This window comes from Plodia interpunctella, chromosome 14 (assembly GCF_027563975.2).
Source record: "Plodia interpunctella isolate USDA-ARS_2022_Savannah chromosome 14, ilPloInte3.2, whole genome shotgun sequence".
NCBI classification, from domain to species: domain Eukaryota; kingdom Metazoa; phylum Arthropoda; class Insecta; order Lepidoptera; family Pyralidae; genus Plodia; species Plodia interpunctella.
Window position 1 is genome coordinate 3,454,016 of NC_071307.1, and position 21,777 is coordinate 3,475,792.

Here is a 21,777-nt window from a genome sequence, read left to right on the forward strand (position 1 = left end):
TACCAAGAATAGCAATGTTTTAAACTTTTCTGTTGCTTAGTGCTGAAAAGTAACAAAGCAACTAAATAAAGAGAGAACTACTTACAAGTAATATAATTAACCTACATAACACCAGTTTCTTGCCCAGAAACATTTTTTTAAAATAATAGAAATTCACTACCTAACGATCAAAGAAATTGTGATTACAATTTCCTATTCGAACGCTTGAAAAATATTTGGGCCTATATAAATAGGGTTTATTTTTAGGCTTTCCTATTATTATATAAAAAATTATATATTATATAATCAAAAACCTGATCAAGTAATAGTTGCACAAAAAAATATATTATTGTGAACATATTCTATCGGTTCGAGATGAAGAAAGGTACGTGTGCGTGTATTACCTGTACTATGGAGGGATTGCAAGAAACGGATTTTTTAAATCCGGATATTAATGTTTTCGTTGCACAAAAACCCGAATATGTTATTTAACTATGTGTGCGATCTTATTGAATAAAAAATCTTTGTAATAAAAGTTTAATCAACATTTATAGAACTTATAGGCAACAATTTTCAAATATAATTAGTCAAACTTAAAGCAGTAAGTCTTAAACTATATAGTCTTCATCTTAAAAGGAACATAGCCATAGATAAAAAATAATAACATAGCATTATTTTTTTATTTAAAATTCACAATTCACTAACAATTTACGATAAAATTGAATAGAACAAAAAACAAGGTAAAATATGTTGTTATCTAGTTACTTAATTATCACATGAATAATAAGTCAAATTATATATACTTAAAATGTGTATTTGTTTTTCAATACAGTTTTGAAATTCACATTTTACACAGTTTGCACATTTTACACAATTATTACATATAATTGAAATGAAATCACTTTTATAAGTCAAATTTGTAATGCAATATTTGCAATATGATAAGTGCAATAAAATTTTAAAGTATCGTCAAAATTTTTTTTGCGCATTAGTGTGATGGAGTAATGTTAAAACAATCGAAAACTATCAATAACTAATCAAGAATTGTTATCATCAAAAAAATCAAAGAATTGCCATAATCAAAGAATAATTATTGATAGCAATAATGATGATTGTTGTCTCCAACTTACAAGAAAAGAAAAAAAATCGAAAAAGCCGGATTCCGATACTGAGATCCGGATTATATAAAATTTCGAAAATACGGATTGTCTTCTTCGGATTTCGAGGTATCCGGACTGCAATCCCTAAAACTACAAAGGTAATATAATCTAGTACTCAATTCGTACTTTTGAAATGCACCCTATTGAATGTATGAGACATTGCCGAGAGGCCTTAATTTGTGTTACTTTTGACTAAATACAAATATAAATAAATACAAAACACACATAAACAGGTAGGTAGTAATATTTCCAGTAAATGTTCGAAATATATAATTACTACTTGGAACAAAAAAATATTATATAAAAAATTGCCCTAATAAGTTGTTCCTTTTATTTAATGTAAAGCTCGGAGATACTATTGTTTCTTTTCTATGAATGAGTTACCATTGTGTGAACCTATTTCCAATAAGCCGGCGGGATAAAGGAGATTATGATATTGCCCTGACCTTTTTACCTGATTTAACCACTTTCTGAAACAATAGGCCTCGTGTTATTTTCCTCTATTGGATCAGGATACAATAGAGAACGTCAACACGCCATAATAATTCAACATTTTATTTATGTACACAACAATCTTAATATAATAACTTCTTTTTTACATTAAACCGTAACTAAAAGAAAAAATAAAAAAAACTTATTAAAAATTACAAACTATTCAACAAAAGGATAAGAATTAAAATCAGATAATTGTATATCTACATATATTCACAAAAATGCCAGTCCCTGTAGTACGTTAATACCTTCTAGAATATAAACTCATACATTTCCAAATTGAAACCAGTGCTTTTCCGAATTCTGTATTCGCTTGGTTTTCTGAATATCCCGAGTGAAGTTGTAGATGCTTTTCATATTATTTATTAATATTTTTTTACATCTCTCAAGTAAGTAGGTCCTTATTACCCCCAAATGAGGCTTGTAAGTGACCAATTAGCGCTCTAGGGTAATAATGTAGCTAGAAAACCCTAGGGCAGTAAGTAATTAAAAAAAAAACACTTCAATCTTTCAAAAAGTATATCTTACCATCATACTGGCATTGACATCATGCATTCAGCCCAATGACCAAAGAGATCGCTTCGCTATTCAGCCTTGTCTTCGTATAAATATAATAGTTATCAATTTTATATAGGTACCTATCGAACGGCGAAGCTCAATTTCGTTCTTGAAAAAAAAAAAGTTTTTTACTTGGTTCTTTTTAATGAAATAAGGCGGGAATAGAAAACTTTTACTTTAAACATTGTTTAGTTTTGTGTTTTTTTTATAATTACGTTTTTTTCTACTTACTTACTTGCAATCGAGATGTACCTGAAGCAGAGTAGTTAGCACGGGTGTAAGCCTCAATTGCACCCTCGAACTATATATATATTTAAATATCTCGGTTGCAATGGATGCATTTTACAGCCCTTGGCTACTAATCTACTATTAGTTTAATACAGTGACAAAACATATTATGTGTTAATAGGGCGTATTACTACACATTTATCCCGCCAGAGTACAGCTCTGTATGTTAGGTATACACAAAAGCTTTGCCGTCTTTTGCTATGTCGATTAAAACGTTAATTTTAGAGAACTTTATTAATTAAAGGATTAATAAAGTACTCTAAAATTAACGTAAATGAAAGCATTATATAAGCATTCGTTTGTGAAAATATACAACAATGTAACAAATTCGGGTGCCGAAATATTGGGAAAAATCGTTTTCCATAAGATCAAAAACTTGAACACAGTTGACCAAATAATGCAGAACAACCTAAAATAGTGTTATTATTTTCAGGACAGGAACTAACCGCCCTTCAGTTTTCTCATGGTCTACTGCACTCTTAAAAGTGTACTCAAAGGCGACAAAGAGCTCCTAAACATGAAGCTAAAAATCAAATATGTCGTCGTTATAGGTATATGAAGTTAAACCTATAGACGGTATTTTGTGTTTATATATTTTTGATTTGAAGAGTTTTTGGGTGGAAGTGGTTAATTGATTATGTTGAAGAAGTGGTGGTCGAAAATAATATACATATCCCAATCCCACAAATAGTGCAATGTGATATCAATAGTGTTCAAAGATTATAATATAGGTATTGTGTTTATTATCCTTCCTTTTTCCTTTAAACTCGCATCACGAATGCGTAGAAGGTATTTTTGGTCGTATATTTGCAACAATATTGAAAATTGGCGGTTTTTGCCTCCATTGGCAATGTTTGTGTAGGTACCTTAGTTGTACTAGGAGCGCCATCTGCGCTGAGCTTTGCGTATATGCCCTATTAACCTGGACGTTGGCAAAATCATCGTTATGGCGAACGATAACGTGGCATTAACAAAGAAAAAGATTTGTAATTGTAATGAATAAACTTAAAAACTATTGCGCAGATTTTGATGAAATTTGACAAAGAAATATACGAATCTTTTGAATTTTTTACTACACTTTTTACACCCGAGCGAAACCGGTGCGGGCCGCTAGTTAGAAATACTTTGCAACATTGAACCATATAAAATATTAATAAAATATAAAATCGACTTAAGACACCGGGCCTCAGGTGCTTTTGTCTATTGTCATTTTATTTATTAAAATAATTGAAAGTTTATTATATAAAATAATTAAGTTGGGGCTAGATTAATATGGTATTGATACCGATTTTCTATACTTTCATTATGATATGGTAATTTTGAGTTTCATTACCTAACGATCACAAAAATTGTGATTGTAAGTGTTTCCTATTTGAACGCTTGAGCAATTATTATTTAATCAATGTTTTGGGCCTATATAAATATGGTTTATTTTTAGGCTTTCCTTTTTTATATAAAAATATATAAAATAATAAAATCAATGATCAAGTTATAGTTGCACAAAAAATATATTATTGTGAACATACTCGTATGTAGGTACATATTCTATACCTAAAACTACAAAGGTAATAATCTAGTGCTCAGTCTGTAGTTTGGTTTTTTTATTAAACTACACAACAATCTTAATAAATGAGGACCGCAGTGGTCAAGTGCATGCCTCTGAATCAAGAGGTCCCGTGTTCGATCCCCAGTCGGGTCATGATGGATAATGATCTTTTTCTGATTGACCCGGGTATTGGACGTTTATCTATATATGTATTGTATGTTATAAAATATAGTATCGTTGAGTTAGTACCCCGTAACACAAGTCTAGAACTTACTTTGGGGCTAGATTAATCTTTGTGATTTGTCCTAATATATTTATTTATTTTATTACTTATCTGTACCCATTGAATATATGAGACATTACTGCCTTATTTTGTGTCACTTTTGGCTAAATACGAAACTAAATATATATACATGTTCCAAACATATAATAACAACTTGGTACAAAAAATTGCCCTAATAAGTATATTGTTCCTTTTATTTCATGCTCGGAGATACTATTGTTTCTTTTCTATGAATGAATTACCATTATGTGAACCTATTTCCAATAAGCCGGTGGGATAAAGGAGATTATGATATTGCCCTGAACTTTTTACCTGATTTTACCACTTTCTGAAACAATAGGCCTCGTGGTATTTTCTTCTATTGTATCAGGACAGAATATAAAGTCGTGCATTTCAAATTTGAAATCAGTGCTTTTCCGAATTCCGTTGCGGGTAGTCGCTTGGTTTTCTGAATATCACGAATTAATTATTACTTGTGCGTGTGTTTAAGTGTTACTTAAATATTCTCTTATTTTTATCATTTTGGACTCGTTTTAATAATTTTTATTTCGAATTTACGTTTTTTTTTCTAAATCTATTTGTGCTGTGTGTGAATTATAATTCCACACATTTCGACTAAAAGTGCTTGAAGAGATCAATCTATATCTTACCGGTGAGTACTAAGTAACCTTATAGCATTTATTTCAACTATAGCTCTTTCACCAATAATTTTAACGAAAAGCTAACTTTAACAGGTTATCCTTGTAATTTTAATGCTATCTTTTTTAGACAGGTGTATGTGTATTATAAGGATAGGGTGATTTAGTGAACAGAAGGCCTAAGAAACATGCAAACACGTAGCAAGTTACTAACGTCCACATATCGTGTATGCATCGTATAAAAAAACAAACTACGTTAACGCAATGGCGTTTGGCGTGCTACGTGTGTATGTGTATGTTTCATAGTAGCCCCCCAGATTTATATCTGATTTGAACAATTTATTTATATAAATTATTCAACATTTCACAAAAATATAAAGAATTGATTCTGTGCAGAAATTCTGCTTTAAGTAATTTCATTTGACCGGTTTTATCCACGAGACTGTCAATTCTTAGTTTGTCTTATTTGTCAGAAAATATGATCTCCACTTGTAAACTGGCTGGGCGCGCCACCACCGCTCGGGAGATGGACGCTGCGTTGGCACTTCTCCAGCTGCACGACCAAGCCCCACACAGGGCTCAAGGTAGGTCCATTTTATTAATCTACCCTATAATATCAGGTAATTTTATACGATATGAATGTAATAGATAGCGTGATAATGCTGGTTAGGTGTGGTTTCTGCCCGAGAAAAGGATCACTTATATACTCGTACATATATGGTATGTCACAGCCAAATCTGTATTCGAATACTTTTCGTGTTTTCGTAGCATGTACTTTTTAATAGTATTTTTTTTAGAGAGACAGGGTTTTACACAGAAATGAGGTAGCAAGAATGCTCAAAATATCAAACATTTTTTTAGAATTGCCGCTAATTGAGAACGGTATGGACATGGATGACACAGCCACGGTAGCATTGTATTTGATACGAATGTTCGAGCCAGCCAACGTCGAAAGCACCGCTGCCGTGAGCCAGCCCGGTCCTGTCGCGAGTTCCGTAAGTAATTTTTAAATTTAATCAGAAAATATCTAAGATAACGTATATTTGTAATTATTAGGTATTCTGTTTTTCTCTATTAGGTAGATTCCTGAAATGAACTTTTTAATTAATTTAAATTATTTTATTTTTGCAGACACCGAAAGTTAAGAAGACAATTTTAAAAAACAGAAACGCGAACTCTGTGGCTAATGATAATCTGGTAAGATGTTATATGCTTGTTATATATTCTTATATATTATTTGGAAAGCTAAGACTCACAAGCTAAAACAGTATAACAATAAGAAACATTAAACCACTTATATCAAAAAATTAATATGATTCACAGAAGCAAGAATCCAAGTCGAATGATATTGTTTTGACAAATGCTTTTGTATATTTTAGGTACCAATAGGATTGGGACATGCCAAAGTCCCATCCCAATTACTGAACAGCATTCGTTGGACTCCAAAAACATATACGAGCGCCACACGAAAGCTATTGATGGCAGTGTTTCCACGAAGGTAAATGATAGAGTAATAATTACAGCTGTAATAAAAAATGAAAATAGGCTTTGTAAAGTTCTGAAAATAATTTGAACCGTTGTGCTTTAAATGCGTTTTTTTTTCATAGCGTGCTGGCAACCCATTCTTTGACGGGTAAGGCTTCTCCAGCCTTCCAGTACAAGCCAGCTAAGGAGAAACTAAATGCACAGCTTGTGGATGACATTGTGCATACCGTGGTGTCGAAATGTGGCGTTGCGGCAAATCTTGTGCGGTTAGTTTGTATTGTAGAAACGAAAAAATATATTTTTTATTGATCTTTATTTCTTATGGTTTTTATTTTACTTTGTTTTATATTTTTCCAGCACTAGCATCACAACAAAATGTGCAGATGAGAGCAAAATGCTTCGCTCTCGTCTAAAGAAGCAGACTAACAGTCGAAAAAATCTCGAGAATAGGGCACCGCGATCTACGTCAGAATCTAATTAAACTGGAGTCCACAACTGAAGAACGTCGTCGCGCCGCGGAAATGTGGTAAGAAACAGTAAAATAATTATTTAAGTATGTTAAGTGGAGATATTGAATAACGAATATTTTCATTGTCAATTATTATTATTCCCAAAACACTCAATAATAGTAGAACTAAAAAAATACTGCATTTGCATTTTTTTAGTATGGAGGTCCTAGGTTAAAAAGTTATTTATTCGGAACCGGCAAATGAATGTCCTATGAGAGAGAGACTGACACAACTCAAGTACCAAACATTAAAATATACAGCAATAGAGTCTAATTATTAAGAATGCTCTTAATCTTTTTTTTAGAACCGCGAAGTGATAAGTTAGATATGGAAATCGATGAAACAGCCACGATAGGATTATATTTGCTACGAATAATTGAGCTAGGCACCGCTACCGTGAGCCAACCCGTTAGAAACAAGACACTTCGATACGAAATTTGAAATTTAATCAGAACTAAAATAACGTATATTTGTAATTTTAGGTATTATATTAATCTCTATTAGATTCCTAAAATGAGTAATATTTTAATTAATTTATATTATTATATTTTTACAGAAACCGAAAGTCAGAAAGACAATGTTAAAAAGTAGAAACGTGAACATTATGGATAATGATAATCTGGTAAGATTATTATGCTTGTTATATGTTCTTTTATATTATTTGGAAAGCTAAGACTAACAAGCTAAACAGTATAACAATAAGAAACATTAAACCACTTATATCAGATGAATATGATTCATAAGTATTCAAGTCGAATAATATTGTTTTGACAAATACGATTGCATATTTTAGGTACCAATAGGATTGGGACATGCAAAGGTTCCATTTCGCTTCCTGAAGAGTATTCGTTGGACTTCAGAAAGACACAAGAAGCCACAAGAAAGCTGTTGATGACAGTGTTTTCATGAAGTTAAATAATAACACCTTTAAGTTTTGTTACAAGAAGAAACTAATAATGCCCAGTTCGTTGAAGACGTTGTGCACGCCGTGGTGTCGAAATGTGGCGTTGCGGCAAATCTTGCCCGGTAAGTTTATTATTTTTAAATATTTATATTTTATTAGGTATGAACAATAGGCATTTATTTGTTATATTTATACTTTTATTTTTACAGTACTATTTTCACAAACAAAACGTGCAGATGAGAGCAAAATGCATCGCACACGACAAAATAAAAAGATCAAACGAAAAATTCGCGAGAATAGAGGCCTCTTCCGACGACAGAAACTGACACAACTATAGTGTACCTTACATCCTGAAGAACCAAAATTCGCGTCGCGGAAATTTGGTGAGAAACAGTAGTAGACAGTAAAATATTTAAGTATTAATTTATGCATAGATATCAAATAACACAATTTTCATTGTTAATTATTATTGTGTGATAGGTATTCCGAAACACTTTGGAATAATGAAATTTAAAAAATGCTTACTACCTTTTTATTTTATTTATATTTAAATTATATAAGTCCTAGGTTAAAAGTGGCGGCAGTGAAGATCGGTTGAGGACTTGAGGTTGAGCCAGTAGGCAGATTTCCCACACGAGCTAATGCATTGGTAAGTAGCTAAATTTTCTTTAAATTTTGTACTATGTATATAGTAATAATTACAATACAAAACAAAAATTTTAATGTAATTAGACAAACCTAAATTTTGGAAAATACAAATCTAGTTGAGACAATCACTCATTCTATTCGTCAACCTAATAATGCCGGAGGCGTACCCGAGGCGTTGACTTATTCGATCGGAACCAATTGTATCTGAAGATGAATCTGATTCACAATAATCTAAGTCGAATAATATTGTTTTGACAAATGCGATTGTATATTCTAGGTACCAACGAGATGGGGATATGCCAAGGTCTCGGTTACTCAAGAGCATCCGTTGGACTAATGTTGGACACCAGAAACATACACTAGCGCCACAAGAAAGCTGATGGCAGTGTTTTCATAAAGGTAAATAATGGTACATTTAAGTTTGAAAAAGGTTCAGAGAAAAATATAAAAAAAGCAGTTTTTATTACAGCATTGTAGGTTTAGATAAAGTTCTAAAAATAATTTGAAGCGTTGTTGCAACATATTCATTGACGGGAAAGCCTGCTCCAGCGTTCCCGTCCAGGAGAGCTAAGAAGAAGCTAAATGCCCGGTTTGTTGAAGACATTGTGCTCACAGTGGTATCGAAATGTTGCGTTGCGGCAAATCGGTTAGTTTATTTTATGGAAACTATTACTCGTTTAAAAATTAAGTATTTATTTAATGGAGATATCATATAACAATTATTTTCATTGTCAATTATTATTTTGTAATATTCCGAAACAATTAACAATAATCGAATTCAAAAAAATCCTTATATTTGCATTTTTATTTATTTTCCATAGGTTAAAATGTTATTTATTTGGAACCGGCAAATGAAGACCTATTAAAGAAAAACTGATAATTAATTAAGTTTAGTTTATTAGTGATAGGAGGCATTTTGATATTGGGTAATAAAACATTTTCATTATCAGGGCAATCTTCTAAAAATATCACATTTCTGCTCTTAGTAACCTTCTTTGTATGTGGGTCCAATAATCTATACCCTTTGGTGTTTTCACAATATCCAAGAAAAATCATTTCAGTTGATTTAGGATCCCACTTCAATCTCTTCTCTTTCGGCACATGTACCATGGCTTTACAGCCAAAAATTCTTACATGAGAAATGTTTGGTTTGTTACCTGTCAATTTCTCCAGTGGTGTCATGTAGTTAAGAGCTCTAGTTGGAGATCGGTTAATAATGTGAGCAGCTGACTCTACTGCTTCTGCCCAATACCTCTTTGATAATCCAGCGTCCAACAGCATACACCTGGCTTTTTCTACAAGGGTGCGGTTCATTCGCTCCGCTAACCCATTCTGCTCCGGAGTGTATGGAGCTGTTGTTTGATGCCTGATACCATGACCTGTCAAAAAATCATACAATTGCTTATTTATATATTCTAACCCATTATCAGTCCTTAAAATTTTTATTTTTTTATCAAATTGGTTTTCCATCTCCTTTTTATATATTTCAAACACTTGTTTAATATTTGTTTTATTTTTCAAAAAATATACATTAACTTTTCTTGAATAATCATCCACAAAAGTGATGAAATACCTGGCTCCACCCATAGATATAGTCTCCATGGGGCCACAGAGATCTGAATGAATCAATTCTAATGGAGCACAAGCCCTCATACCAGTATTATTAAATGGAAATCTTGTTTGTTTCCCTTTCAAACATGTAACACAATTGTTTCCTACATCTTCAGATTTATTAATTAATTTTACACCTTCAGTGCATAGTGGTAACTTCTTTACATCATTATAATTAAGATGGGCCATTCTCCTATGCCATGTGCTCATGCTATAACTATCTGAAGTTGAAATAAATGCATTGGCCTTAAATGTGTTCAATTTGTACATGTTATTAGTCAGTCTCGCCGTTGCTACTAATTGCTTTTTATCATTAAATATTTCACAGCCAGTTTTATTAAATGTAACTTGACAGCCATTTTTTGACAACTGACTAACTGATAACAAGTTAGCACTTAAATGTGGAACATATAAAATATCTCTCACCTGTATATGGTTCACTTTACCATCTTTAGCCAAAAAATCCAAATTTACATTACCAATTTTCTGCACAGAGACATGTGTATTGTTAGCTACCATTATTTGATCTATCGGAGGTGCCCTGACATCATACAAGCCTTCAGAACTGTTGGTCATATGTAGCGATGCTCCTGAGTCCACATACCATTCCACATTGTTTATTTTACCTTCAGAGGCCGAAAAAACTGCAGTAAAACCTTTATCACTATTATTCTTCTTTGTTTTACAGAATTTACTTAAATGGCCATACTTATTACAGCTGTAGCAACGGGGACCACGGGACTTATTATTTTTATAACTGTTTTCTGTTGTATTTTTGTTATGCTTTGTGTAAAGAACTGAGACATCACTATTTTTATCTTTCACTTCTTGTAATAATTTTGTTTTGATAGAATCTGTGCTTATCTTTACACCAGAGCTTTCTAGTCCCATGATCATTGGTCTGTATTGTTCCGGCAGACCAGCTAACATTAAAGTGCCCAACCACTCGTCGTCTACGTTAAAACCAATATTCCTCAATTTGTGGGCGGTGGTCACAATTTTATTAACGTATTCTTCGACATTGGCGCAACTTTCCAAGGTTGTGTTCACTAAGTCACGGAGTAAACCAACTCTTCTTGTCAAACCCGAGTCATCAAACGCTTTTTGTAGATTAAGCCACACCTCTCTGGAAGTTTTTGCGTCTTGGACATGTATATAGTTTATCGGGTCCACGAGCAATATTATTTTCGACTTCGCTTTCCGGTCGCGCTTCAGATCTACAGGTTTTTCTTCGGTGGGTTCTATGCACTCCCACAAGTCTTCATGCTCTAAATATGTCTGAACTGCGAATTTCCATGTGCTATAGTTATCACGTCCCATCAATTTATCAATTTGGATGTTGGACATAGCCATTTCGGTGCAATGATATGCAATTTTCTATGTCCACCTAAAAATCAAGAAAATCACTTCGCGGAACTAAACTTTTACGGAAAAAATTACCTAAATCCCTAAAATATGGGATTATGGCCCATAACCTAAAGAAAAACTGATAATTAATTAAGTTTAGTTTATTAGATTATCACTTTACAGATACCATTAGACCTACCTAGCAGTAATAATCAAGATGTTTCCAGTCCTGCTGTTACAGAGCAACAAGAGACTTCAGATGAGAGCTTCAACTCCACAAGGGATACAACTGAGGATCTGGATGATACCTATGTACCTAGTTCTGACTATACACTCACCGATTCGCCCGATTGTTATATAAATCTTAGACCTCGAGGACAAAAGTCAGGTCAAGTTAAGGAAGATACAGAAGGGATGGAATATGCGTGTATGGCGATGGTTCAGGACCCATTGACGCTTGAAGAGGCTTTGTCTGGACTGGAATCTCAGCAATGGCAGAAAGCTATGGATTTAGAATTTATGTCACTTAAGAAAAATAATACTTGGGTTTTATGTGATTTGCCACCTCAAAAAAAACCTATATCTTGTAAGTGGGTTTTTAAAAGGAAAAGGAATGAAAAAGGTGAAATAGTAAATTATAAGGCAAGGCTTGTTATCAAAGGATGTGCACAAAGGAAAGGTTTTGATTATAATGAGGTATATTCGCCAGTTATCAGATATTCATCTTTGAGATACTTACTTTCACTTGGAGTTAAGTATAATCTGGATATAGACCAGATGGATGCTGTGTCAGCGTTCCTGCAGGGTGATATAGAGGAAGAAATTTATATGTTACAACCTCCAGGTTTTGAAGAAAATAAATCCCAAGTATGTTTATTAAAGAAATCACTTTACGGTTTAAAACAAGCGAGTAGGCAGTGGAATAAGAAGTTGGACACTGCACTCAAAGAGATTGGTCTATCACAGTCACTTGTTGATCCATGTATTTACTTTAGAATAAAGAGTGAAGCTGATATAACATTTTTAGCCGTTTATGTAGACGATTTGATATTATTAACAAGTTCAAAAGATACTAAGAAATTTATAAAAGATAATTTGAAGTCAAAATTTGAAATGAAGGACTTAGGTGAATTGAAATATTGTTTGGGTTGGCATGTATCAAGAGATAGACAAAATGGAATTTTAAATATCAACCAGAAGAAATATATTCAAGAAGTGTTGGATAAATTTGGAATGTCAGATTGTAATGGTGTCAGTACACCAATAGATCCGAAAACACAGTTTAGTAAGAATGATACAGAAGAATCTATAAGCAATGTATATCCATATCAGGAGTTGGTTGGATGTTTATTATATTTATCTCAGGGTACAAGACCCGATATATGTTATGTTGTTAATGTTCTCAGTAGATTTAATTCGAAGCCACAGATGCAGCATTGGAATGCCCTCAAGAGAGTTTTAAGATATTTAAAAGTAACAATAAATTTTACATTGAATTATATGAGGGACAGTAAAGAAGAAGCTTTAAAAGGTTATTGTGATGCAGATTGGGGCAGTAACGAGAGTGACCGAAGATCATGTACTGGCTATGTATTTATTCATCAGGGTGGTGCAATTTCGTGGAACTCACGCCGACAGCAAACAGTTGCACTATCCACAACGGAAGCAGAGTATATGTCTCTCTCAAGTTGTACTCAAGAGGCAATGTGGCTTAAGCAAATGCAAGAAGAGTTTTGGCCACAGCTGGCTTCTCTACCTGTCAAGCTTTTCTGTGACAATCAAAGTGCAATCAAACTCACAGAATCTATTAGTTTCAGGCACCGCAGTAAACATATTGACATCCGTCATCACTTCGTTAGAGACAAGGTGCAGTCTGGGAGGATCGTCATTCAGTATGTGAGCACTGGTGACATGGTAGCTGATGTGTTGACAAAGGGTACACCACAGCCTAAGCTACAACACTGCAGTCTGAAGATGGGTCTCCGTGCGTCTATGGGAGGATGTTGAAATATAGAACGCACCCTATTCTGACAATAGATAAACGTCAAGTCGTGTATTTTTTTCCCGCCTTCTGCGTCTCCCTTCCCGCGCTGCTCTGTCTGTAATGTGCTGGTTATATTATCACTAATAAACTAAACTTAATTAATTATCAGTTTTTCTTTACCTATGACTGTGAGAGATAGGTACTCTGGGTTTTACACTACTCAAGTACCAAACATGCTCAGTACGATTGGAAGTGGATGACACAGCCGCACGACATGACGTATATTTTTCCAATAGGTATTACCTATATTTTTCTGTATTGTATCCTAAAATGAATAACGTTTATTAATTTAAATTTATTATACTGTTACAGAAACCGGAAGTCAGAAAGTCAGTTTTAAAAAGCAGAAACTTAAACACTATCTATAATGATAATATGCTAAGATGTTATAGGTATGCTTGTTCTATTTTCGTTTATATTATTTGGAAAACTATAGACTAACAAGCTAAAACAATATGCAATAAGAATCATTAAACCACAGAAGATAAATCTGATTCACAATAATCTAAATCGAATAATATTGTTTTGACAAATGGGATTGTATATTTTGGTACCAATAGGATTGGGACATGCCAAATTTCCGTCTCTGTTACTGAAAAGCATTCGTTGGACTCTAGAAACATATCTATATATTATATATATATTAAGCTGAGATATCAAATAACGATTATTTTCAATGTGAATTATTATTTTGTAATATTCCGAAACACCAATAATCGTACTCAAAAAATACTTAGGAATTACATACCTACATACTTACTAAATTTGCATTTTATTTATTCTTTTGAGTCAGTCTTAGGACAATAAAAGTTAATAAAAGCTAAGGCATAAGAACATTACATAATTGTCACAGGTTGGTTCCGCTGGTGGGAGTGAAGACCAGTGAGGACTTGAGGTTGAGGCAGCAGGCTGATTTCCCATACGAGCTAATTAATGCATTGTTAAGTACCTAGCTAAATATTCTTTAGATCTTGTACTAAGTATTTTTAATATCTGTATAGTAGTAATTATAATAAAAAACAAAAGTTCAAATGTAATTAGGCAGTAGGTCTGCCTAATTACATTTGAACTTTTGTTTATTTTTTTTTAAATTGATTTTAAATTCCTAGATATAAATCTAGTTAAGGCTACCACTAATTCTGCAACAGAAGATGCTAATCAGAATGAAAAAGTATATTTTCTATATAGTTTAGCTGAACTAGTATGACTCTTCTTCAGGTGTTCCAGATCTTAGATTTTTATACATCTACAGAAAATGCTCATCAGACTGACCAACTTTTGTTAAGGCGCTTTTGTCATATCTGTTATAGTGTAGCTGGTGGCTGTTGGAGTTCATCATCAGGTGTTCCATATCCTCGATTTTTATACGTCATCAGAAAATGCTCATCAGACTGACCAACTTTTGTTAAGGCGCTTTTGTCATATCTGTTATAGTATAGCTGGTGGCTGTTGGAGTTCATCATCAGGTGTACGTCATCAGAAAATGCTCATCAGGGCGAACAATTTTTGTTAAGGTGACTTTTCTATATTTCCTACAGTTTAGTTGGTCTTTATAGGTACTGCTCGAGCTGTTCCAGTTTCCAAAACAAATTATATCCTATATGTTGACCAGGCTTTATAGCTTTACAACAAAAAAGTTTCATTCAAATCCGTCCAGTAGATCCAGAGATTAGCGTGTGCAAACAAACAGACACACTTTTTTTTAATTCTTATTCTATTACTGATTCTCTATCGATCTCAATTTTTTTATTTAAATATCTTCAATGTACAGAAATACTTTTTTTACTGTTTTATTATATGTATTGATGTATTTCATTTCGAGTGTTAACGATAGAATAATTACCTACTCCTTACTTCCTCAGACTATAAATACGATAATACTAATTCAATTCGAGCATTTTTAAATCGACCATTTTTTCTTGTTTTCAGATAAGATCGAGTTTATTGTGCATTCGTTTCGAAGCGAACAACCAGAAAGAAAACTGTCCTTGAAAAATTAACTTAGGGAAAAGTGCCCGTTATTAAAATCAAATGAATAAATGCTTTTTAATGTATTTTTTTAAATTCAATGCAATATATATATTAACCCTGTTTTCTATATATTTTCCTTTCATCAGCACTTGATCACAATCATAATATGTTTCAGTATACCTTTTGACCATGTACTTTATTGTGTAGGTACTTACATGTTATATTACTGATAAAAAATTATACATAAATTTATATTTAAAAAATGGCAAGCCCTTCTGGCATAATAGGGACCAACACTGTTTGAATGAGTTTCTTTCGGCATTTCTTCTCAGCCGTGGTCGTTCCGAAATGCTAGTAGTTTGTAGCTTTGGTAAACATCATTTAATTTAGAATATGACGTGAAAAAATGCCTGTGAAGGCCTAATTTCTGAATAAATGATTTGATTTTGATTTTGATTTTGATTATTTCACAAAAAAGTTGAAGCTTACTAAGCATGTTTTATCACTATCTATCACCTATGTCTAGTTGACAGAAAGAGAAAGCTTTAACTTTTTACCCCGTCATTCACGTGCCTCGACGTAACTAAAGCACCAATACACCTAGGTGCTTGAACTCCAACACTAGGGCGGCTGCCTCATCCGTTGCGTTGTGCCAGATATTACCAAAATTGGGTACTTATTCAAACTCAAATATCTTTATTGCAGTAACTGTAGTACAAGATAAGATGGCACATACAATACAATAGTTACAGTTTAACCAATGCCCAATGGCGGGACATAGTGTACCTACATTTTCACAATATCATGTCAACTTGTGTTATCTATGTTCACAAAATAAATGAATTTAAATTGAATATAAATAAATAAAATACTTCTTCATACAAGTAATAGAAGCCAAAATTATGATTTTTGACATTTTTGTCTGTCTGTCGTTCGCTTTTCACACAAAAACAACTCGACCGATTTACTTGATATTTGGTATAACATCTTAGATATACTTTAATCCGATAAAAGGTCAGGCTCGCGTAGGATAATTACAAAACGAACTACTGAATCGATTTACTCGAAATTTTGTATGAAGGTATCACACATACGGACTTACATCTTAGATACATTTTATCCCGGTAAATGTTCAGGTTCCTGTATGATAATTACAATACAAACTACTGTATCGATTTATTTGATTTCATACCGGACTTAGGTATCTTAGATACATTTCATCCTGGTAAGTTGTCAGGTTCCCATAATCAAAAAACAAACTACTGGATCGAATTTAATAAAATTGGGTACAAATTAACACTATCCCAGAAATCTATAAAAGTCCCAAAAAGATTTAGTAAGTTTTTTAGGGTTTTAACCTTCGAATCGCACGCAAACGAAGTTGCGGGCTTATTTCTTACTTCCCTCGAGGACTGTTTTCCGCAGTTAGGCCTCTTGTCTGGGCCCTTTCTGCGTGCGGGGTCTGAGCCGCTGATCATTCCAGCCAGCCCAGCTCCTTCAGGAAGCGATGGTGTACGAAGTTGCGGGCACATCTAGTCGCACTGTAGGTAGGCCAAAATGACCACCAACATTGCTATTCAATTGCTATTCTTGGTATGTGCATATACCAAGAATAGCAATGTTTTAAACTTTTCTGTTGCTTAGTGCTGAAAAGTAACAAAGCAACTAAATAAAGAGAGAACTACTTACAAGTAATATAATTAACCTACATAACACCAGTTTCTTGCCCAGAAACATTTTTTTTAAATAATAGAAATTCACTACCTAACGATCAAAGAAATTGTGATTACAATTTCCTATTCGAACGCTTGAAAAATATTTGGGCCTATATAAATAGGGTTTATTTTTAGGCTTTCTTATTATTATATAAAAAATTATATATTATATAATCAAAAACCTGATCAAGTAATAGTTGCACAAAAAAATATATTATTGTGAACATATTCTATCGGTTCGAGATGAAGAAAGGTACGTGTGCGTGTATTACCTGTACTATGGAGGGATTGCAAGACACGGATTTTTTAAATCCGGATATTAATGTTTTCGTTGCACAAAAACCCGAATATGTTATTTAACTATGTGTGCGATCTTATTGAATAAAAAATCTTTGTTATAAAAGTTTAATCAACATTCATAGAACTTATAGGCAACAATTTTCAAATATAATTAGTCAAACTTAAAGCAGTAAGTCTTAAACTATATAGTCTTCATCTTAAAAGGAACATAGCCATAGATAAAAAAAAAATAACATAGCATTATTTTTTTATTTAAAATTCACAATTCACTAACAATTTACGATAAAATTGAATAGAACAAAAAACAAGGTAAAATATGTTGTTATCTAGTTACTTAATTATCACATGAATAATAATTCAAATTATATATACTTAAAATGTGTATTTGTTTTTCAATACAGTTTTGAAATTCACATTTTACACAGTTTGCACATTTTAGACAATTATTACATATAATTGAAATGAAATCACTTTTATAAGTCAAATTTGTAATGCAATATTTGCAATATGATAAGTGCAATAAAATTTTAAAGTATAGTCAAAATTTTTTTTGCGCATTAGTGTGATGGAGTAATGTTAAAACAATCGAAAACTATCAATAACTAATCAAGAATTGTTATCATCAAAAAAATCAAAGAATTGCCATAATCAAAGAATAATTATTGATAGCAATAATGATGATTGTTGTCTCCAACTTACAAGAAAAGAAAAAAATCGAAAAAGCCGGATTCCGATACTGAGATCCGGATTATATAAAATTTCGAAAATACGGATTGTTCAGTCTTCTTCGGATTTCGAGGTATCCGGACTGCAATCCCTAAAACTACAAAGGTAATATAATCTAGTACTCAATTCGTACTTTTGAAATGCACCCTATTGAATGTATGAGACATTGCCGAGAGGCCTTAATTTGTGTTACTTTTGACTAAATACAAATATAAATAAATACGAAACACACATAAACAGGTAGGTAGTAATATTTCCAGTAAATGTTCGAAATATATAATTACTACTTGGAACAAAAAAATATTATATAAAAAATTGCCCTAATAAGTTGTTCCTTTTATTTAATGTAAAGCTCGGAGATACTATTGTTTCTTTTCTATGAATGAGTTACCATTGTGTGAACCTATTTCCAATAAGCCGGCGGGATAAAGGAGATTATGATATTGCCCTGACCTTTTTACCTGATTTAACCACTTTCTGAAACAATAGGCCTCGTGTTATTTTCCTCTATTGGATCAGGATACAATAGAGAACGTCAACACGCCATAATAATTCAACATTTTATTTATGTACACAACAATCTTAATATAATAACTTCTTTTTTACATTAAACCGTAACTAAAAGAAAAAATAAAAAAAACTTATTAAAAATTACAAACTATTCAACAAAAGGATAAGAATTAAAATCAGATAACTGTATATCTACATATATTCACAAAAATGCCAGTCCCTGTAGTACGTTAATACCTTCTAGAATATAAACTCATACATTTTCAAATTGAAACCAGTGCTTTTCCGAATTCTGTATTCGCTTGGTTTTCTGAATATCCCGAGTGAAGTTGTAGATGCTTTTCATATTATTTATTAATATTTTTTTACATCTCTCAAGTAAGTAGGTCCTTATTACCCCCAAATGAGGCTTGTAAGTGACCAATTAGCGCTCTAGGGTAATAATGTAGCTAGAAAACCCTAGGGCAGTAAGTAATTAAAAAAAAAACACTTCAATCTTTCAAAAAGTATATCTTACCATCATACTGGCATTGACATCATGCATTCAGCCCAATGACCAAAGAGATCGCTTCGCTATTCAGCCTTGTCTTCGTATAAATATAATAGTTATCAATTTTATATAGGTACCTATCGAACGGCGAAGCTCAATTTCGTTCTTGAAAAAAAAAAAGTTTTTTACTTGGTTCTTTTTAATGAAATAAGGCGGGAATAGAAAACTTTTACTTTAAACATTGTTTAGTTTTGTGTTTTTTTTATAATTACGTTTTTTTCTACTTACTTACTTGCAATCGAGATGTACCTGAAGCAGAGTAGTTAGCACGGGTGTAAGCCTCAATTGCACCCTCGAACTATATATATATTTAAATATCTCGGTTGCAATGGATGCATTTTACAGCCCTTGGCTACTAATCTACTATTAGTTTAATACAGTGACAAAACATATTATGTGTTAATAGGGCGTATTACTACACATTTATCCCGCCAGAGTACAGCTCTGTATGTTAGGTATACACAAAAGCTTTGCCGTCTTTTGCTATGTCGATTAAAACGTTAATTTTAGAGAACTTTATTAATTAAAGGATTAATAAAGTACTCTAAAATTAACGTAAATGAAAGCATTATATAAGCATTCGTTTGTGAAAATATACAACAATGTAACAAATTCGGGTGCCGAAATATTGGGAAAAATCGTTTTCCATAAGATAAAAAACTTGAACACAGTTGACCAAATAATGCAGAACAACCTAAAATAGTGTTATTATTTTCAGGACAGGAACTAACCGCCCTTCAGTTTTCTCATGGTCTACTGCACTCTTAAAAGTGTACTCAAAGGCGACAAAGAGCTCCTAAACATGAAGCTAAAAATCAAATATGTCGTCGTTATAGGTATATGAAGTTAAACCTATAGACGGTATTTTGTGTTTATATATTTTTGATTTGAAGAGTTTTTGGGTGGAAGTGGTTAATTGATTATGTTGAAGAAGTGGTGGTCGAAAATAATATACATATCCCAATCCCACAAATAGTGCAATGTGATATCAATAGTGTTCAAAGATTATAATATAGGTATTGTGTTTATTATCCTTCCTTTTTCCTTTAAACTCGCATCACGAATGCGTAGAAGGTATTTTTGGTCGTATATTTGCAACAATATTGAAAATTGGCGGTTTTTGCCTCCATTGGCAATGTTTGTGTAGGTACCTTAGTTGTACTAGGAGCGCCATCTGCGCTGAGCTTTGCGTATATGCCCTATTAACCTGGACGTTGGCAAAATCATCGTTATGGCGAACGATAACGTGGCATTAACAAAGAAAAAGATTTGTAATTGTAATGAATAAACTTAAAAACTATTGCGCAGATTTTGATGAAATTTGACAAAGAAATATACGAATCTTTTGAATTTTTTACTACACTTTTTACACCCGAGCGAAACCGGTGCGGGCCGCTAGTTAGAAATACTTTGCAACATTGAACCATATAAAATATTAATAAAATATAAAATCGACTTAAGACACCGGGCCTCAGGTGCTTTTGTCTATTGTCATTTTATTTATTAAAATAATTGAAAGTTTATTATATAAAATAATTAAGTTGGGGCTAGATTAATATGGTATTGATACCGATTTTCTATACTTTCATTATGATATGGTAATTTTGAGTTTCATTACCTAACGATCACAAAAATTGTGATTGTAAGTGTTTCCTATTTGAACGCTTGAGCAATTATTATTTAATCAATGTTTTGGGCCTATATAAATATGGTTTATTTTTAGGCTTTCCTTTTTTATATAAAAATATATAAAATAATAAAATCAATGATCAAGTTATAGTTGCACAAAAAATATATTATTGTGAACATACTCGTATGTAGGTACATATTCTATACCTAAAACTACAAAGGTAATAATCTAGTGCTCAGTCTGTAGTTTGGTTTTTTTATTAAACTACACAACAATCTTAATAAATGAGGACCGCAGTGGTCAAGTGCATGCCTCTGAATCAAGAGGTCCCGTGTTCGATCCCCAGTCGGGTCATGATGGATAATGATCTTTTTCTGATTGACCCGGGTATTGGACGTTTATCTATATATGTATTGTATGTTATAAAATATAGTATCGTTGAGTTAGTACCCCGTAACACAAGTCTAGAACTTACTTTGGGGCTAGATTAATCTTTGTGATTTGTCCTAATATATTTATTTATTTTATTACTTATCTGTACCCATTGAATATATGAGACATTACTGCCTTATTTTGTGTCACTTTTGGCTAAATACGAAACTAAATATATATACATGTTCCAAACATATAATAACAACTTGGTACAAAAAATTGCCCTAATAAGTATATTGTTCCTTTTATTTCATGCTCGGAGATACTATTGTTTCTTTTCTATGAATGAATTACCATTATGTGAACCTATTTCCAATAAGCCGGTGGGATAAAGGAGATTATGATATTGCCCTGAACTTTTTACCTGATTTTACCACTTTCTGAAACAATAGGCCTCGTGGTATTTTCTTCTATTGTATCAGGACAGAATATAAAGTCGTGCATTTCAAAT

The 21,777-nt window shown here is 32.6% G+C and overlaps 1 protein-coding gene and 2 long non-coding RNA genes across 7 annotated transcripts; all 3 read left to right on the plus strand.

Moving 5' to 3' along the window:
* The first annotated feature begins 4,705 nt into the window (after positions 1-4,705).
* LOC128675317 (protein insensitive-like) lies at positions 4,706-7,859 on the plus strand. The gene is made up of 9 exons (XM_053754635.2): positions 4,706-4,958; positions 5,418-5,528; positions 5,806-5,939; positions 6,076-6,141; positions 6,324-6,442; positions 6,552-6,695; positions 6,787-6,955; positions 7,495-7,560; positions 7,732-7,859. Exons 2-7 carry the CDS (start codon positions 5,423-5,425, stop codon positions 6,908-6,910), a joined length of 693 nt encoding a protein of 230 aa, XP_053610610.1. The 5' UTR covers positions 4,706-4,958; positions 5,418-5,422; the 3' UTR covers positions 6,911-6,955; positions 7,495-7,560; positions 7,732-7,859.
* A 4-nt stretch (positions 7,860-7,863) lies between these two features.
* LOC128675318 (uncharacterized) lies at positions 7,864-9,351 on the plus strand. 5 transcript variants are annotated; one of them, XR_010370072.1, is made up of 6 exons: positions 7,864-7,964; positions 8,052-8,225; positions 8,404-8,491; positions 8,768-8,889; positions 8,960-9,136; positions 9,312-9,351. It is a non-coding gene; the product is annotated as an uncharacterized LOC128675318 (long non-coding RNA). The 5 variants fall into 5 exon arrangements; XR_010370071.1 differs by having other exon boundaries at positions 8,768-9,136; XR_008405260.2 differs by having other exon boundaries at positions 8,410-8,491; positions 8,768-9,136.
* Positions 9,352-13,681: 4,330 nt separating this feature from the next.
* On the plus strand, positions 13,682-15,886 carry LOC128675325 (uncharacterized). Its single transcript, XR_008405265.1, has 4 exons — positions 13,682-13,728; positions 13,805-13,884; positions 14,346-15,006; positions 15,422-15,886. It is a non-coding gene; the product is annotated as an uncharacterized LOC128675325 (long non-coding RNA).
* The last annotated feature ends 5,891 nt before the right edge of the window (positions 15,887-21,777 follow it).

Coding starts and splice junctions, on each gene's coding strand:
- LOC128675317 (XM_053754635.2), top strand. CDS start 5,423: ATGATCTCCACTTGTAAACTGGCTGGGCGCGCCACCACCGCTCGGGAG. Junction 5,529..5,805: donor AGCCCCACACAGGGCTCAAG/GTAGGTCCATTT, acceptor ACATTTTTTTAG/AATTGCCGCTAATTGAGAAC. Junction 6,142..6,323: donor CTGTGGCTAATGATAATCTG/GTAAGATGTTAT, acceptor TGTATATTTTAG/GTACCAATAGGATTGGGACA.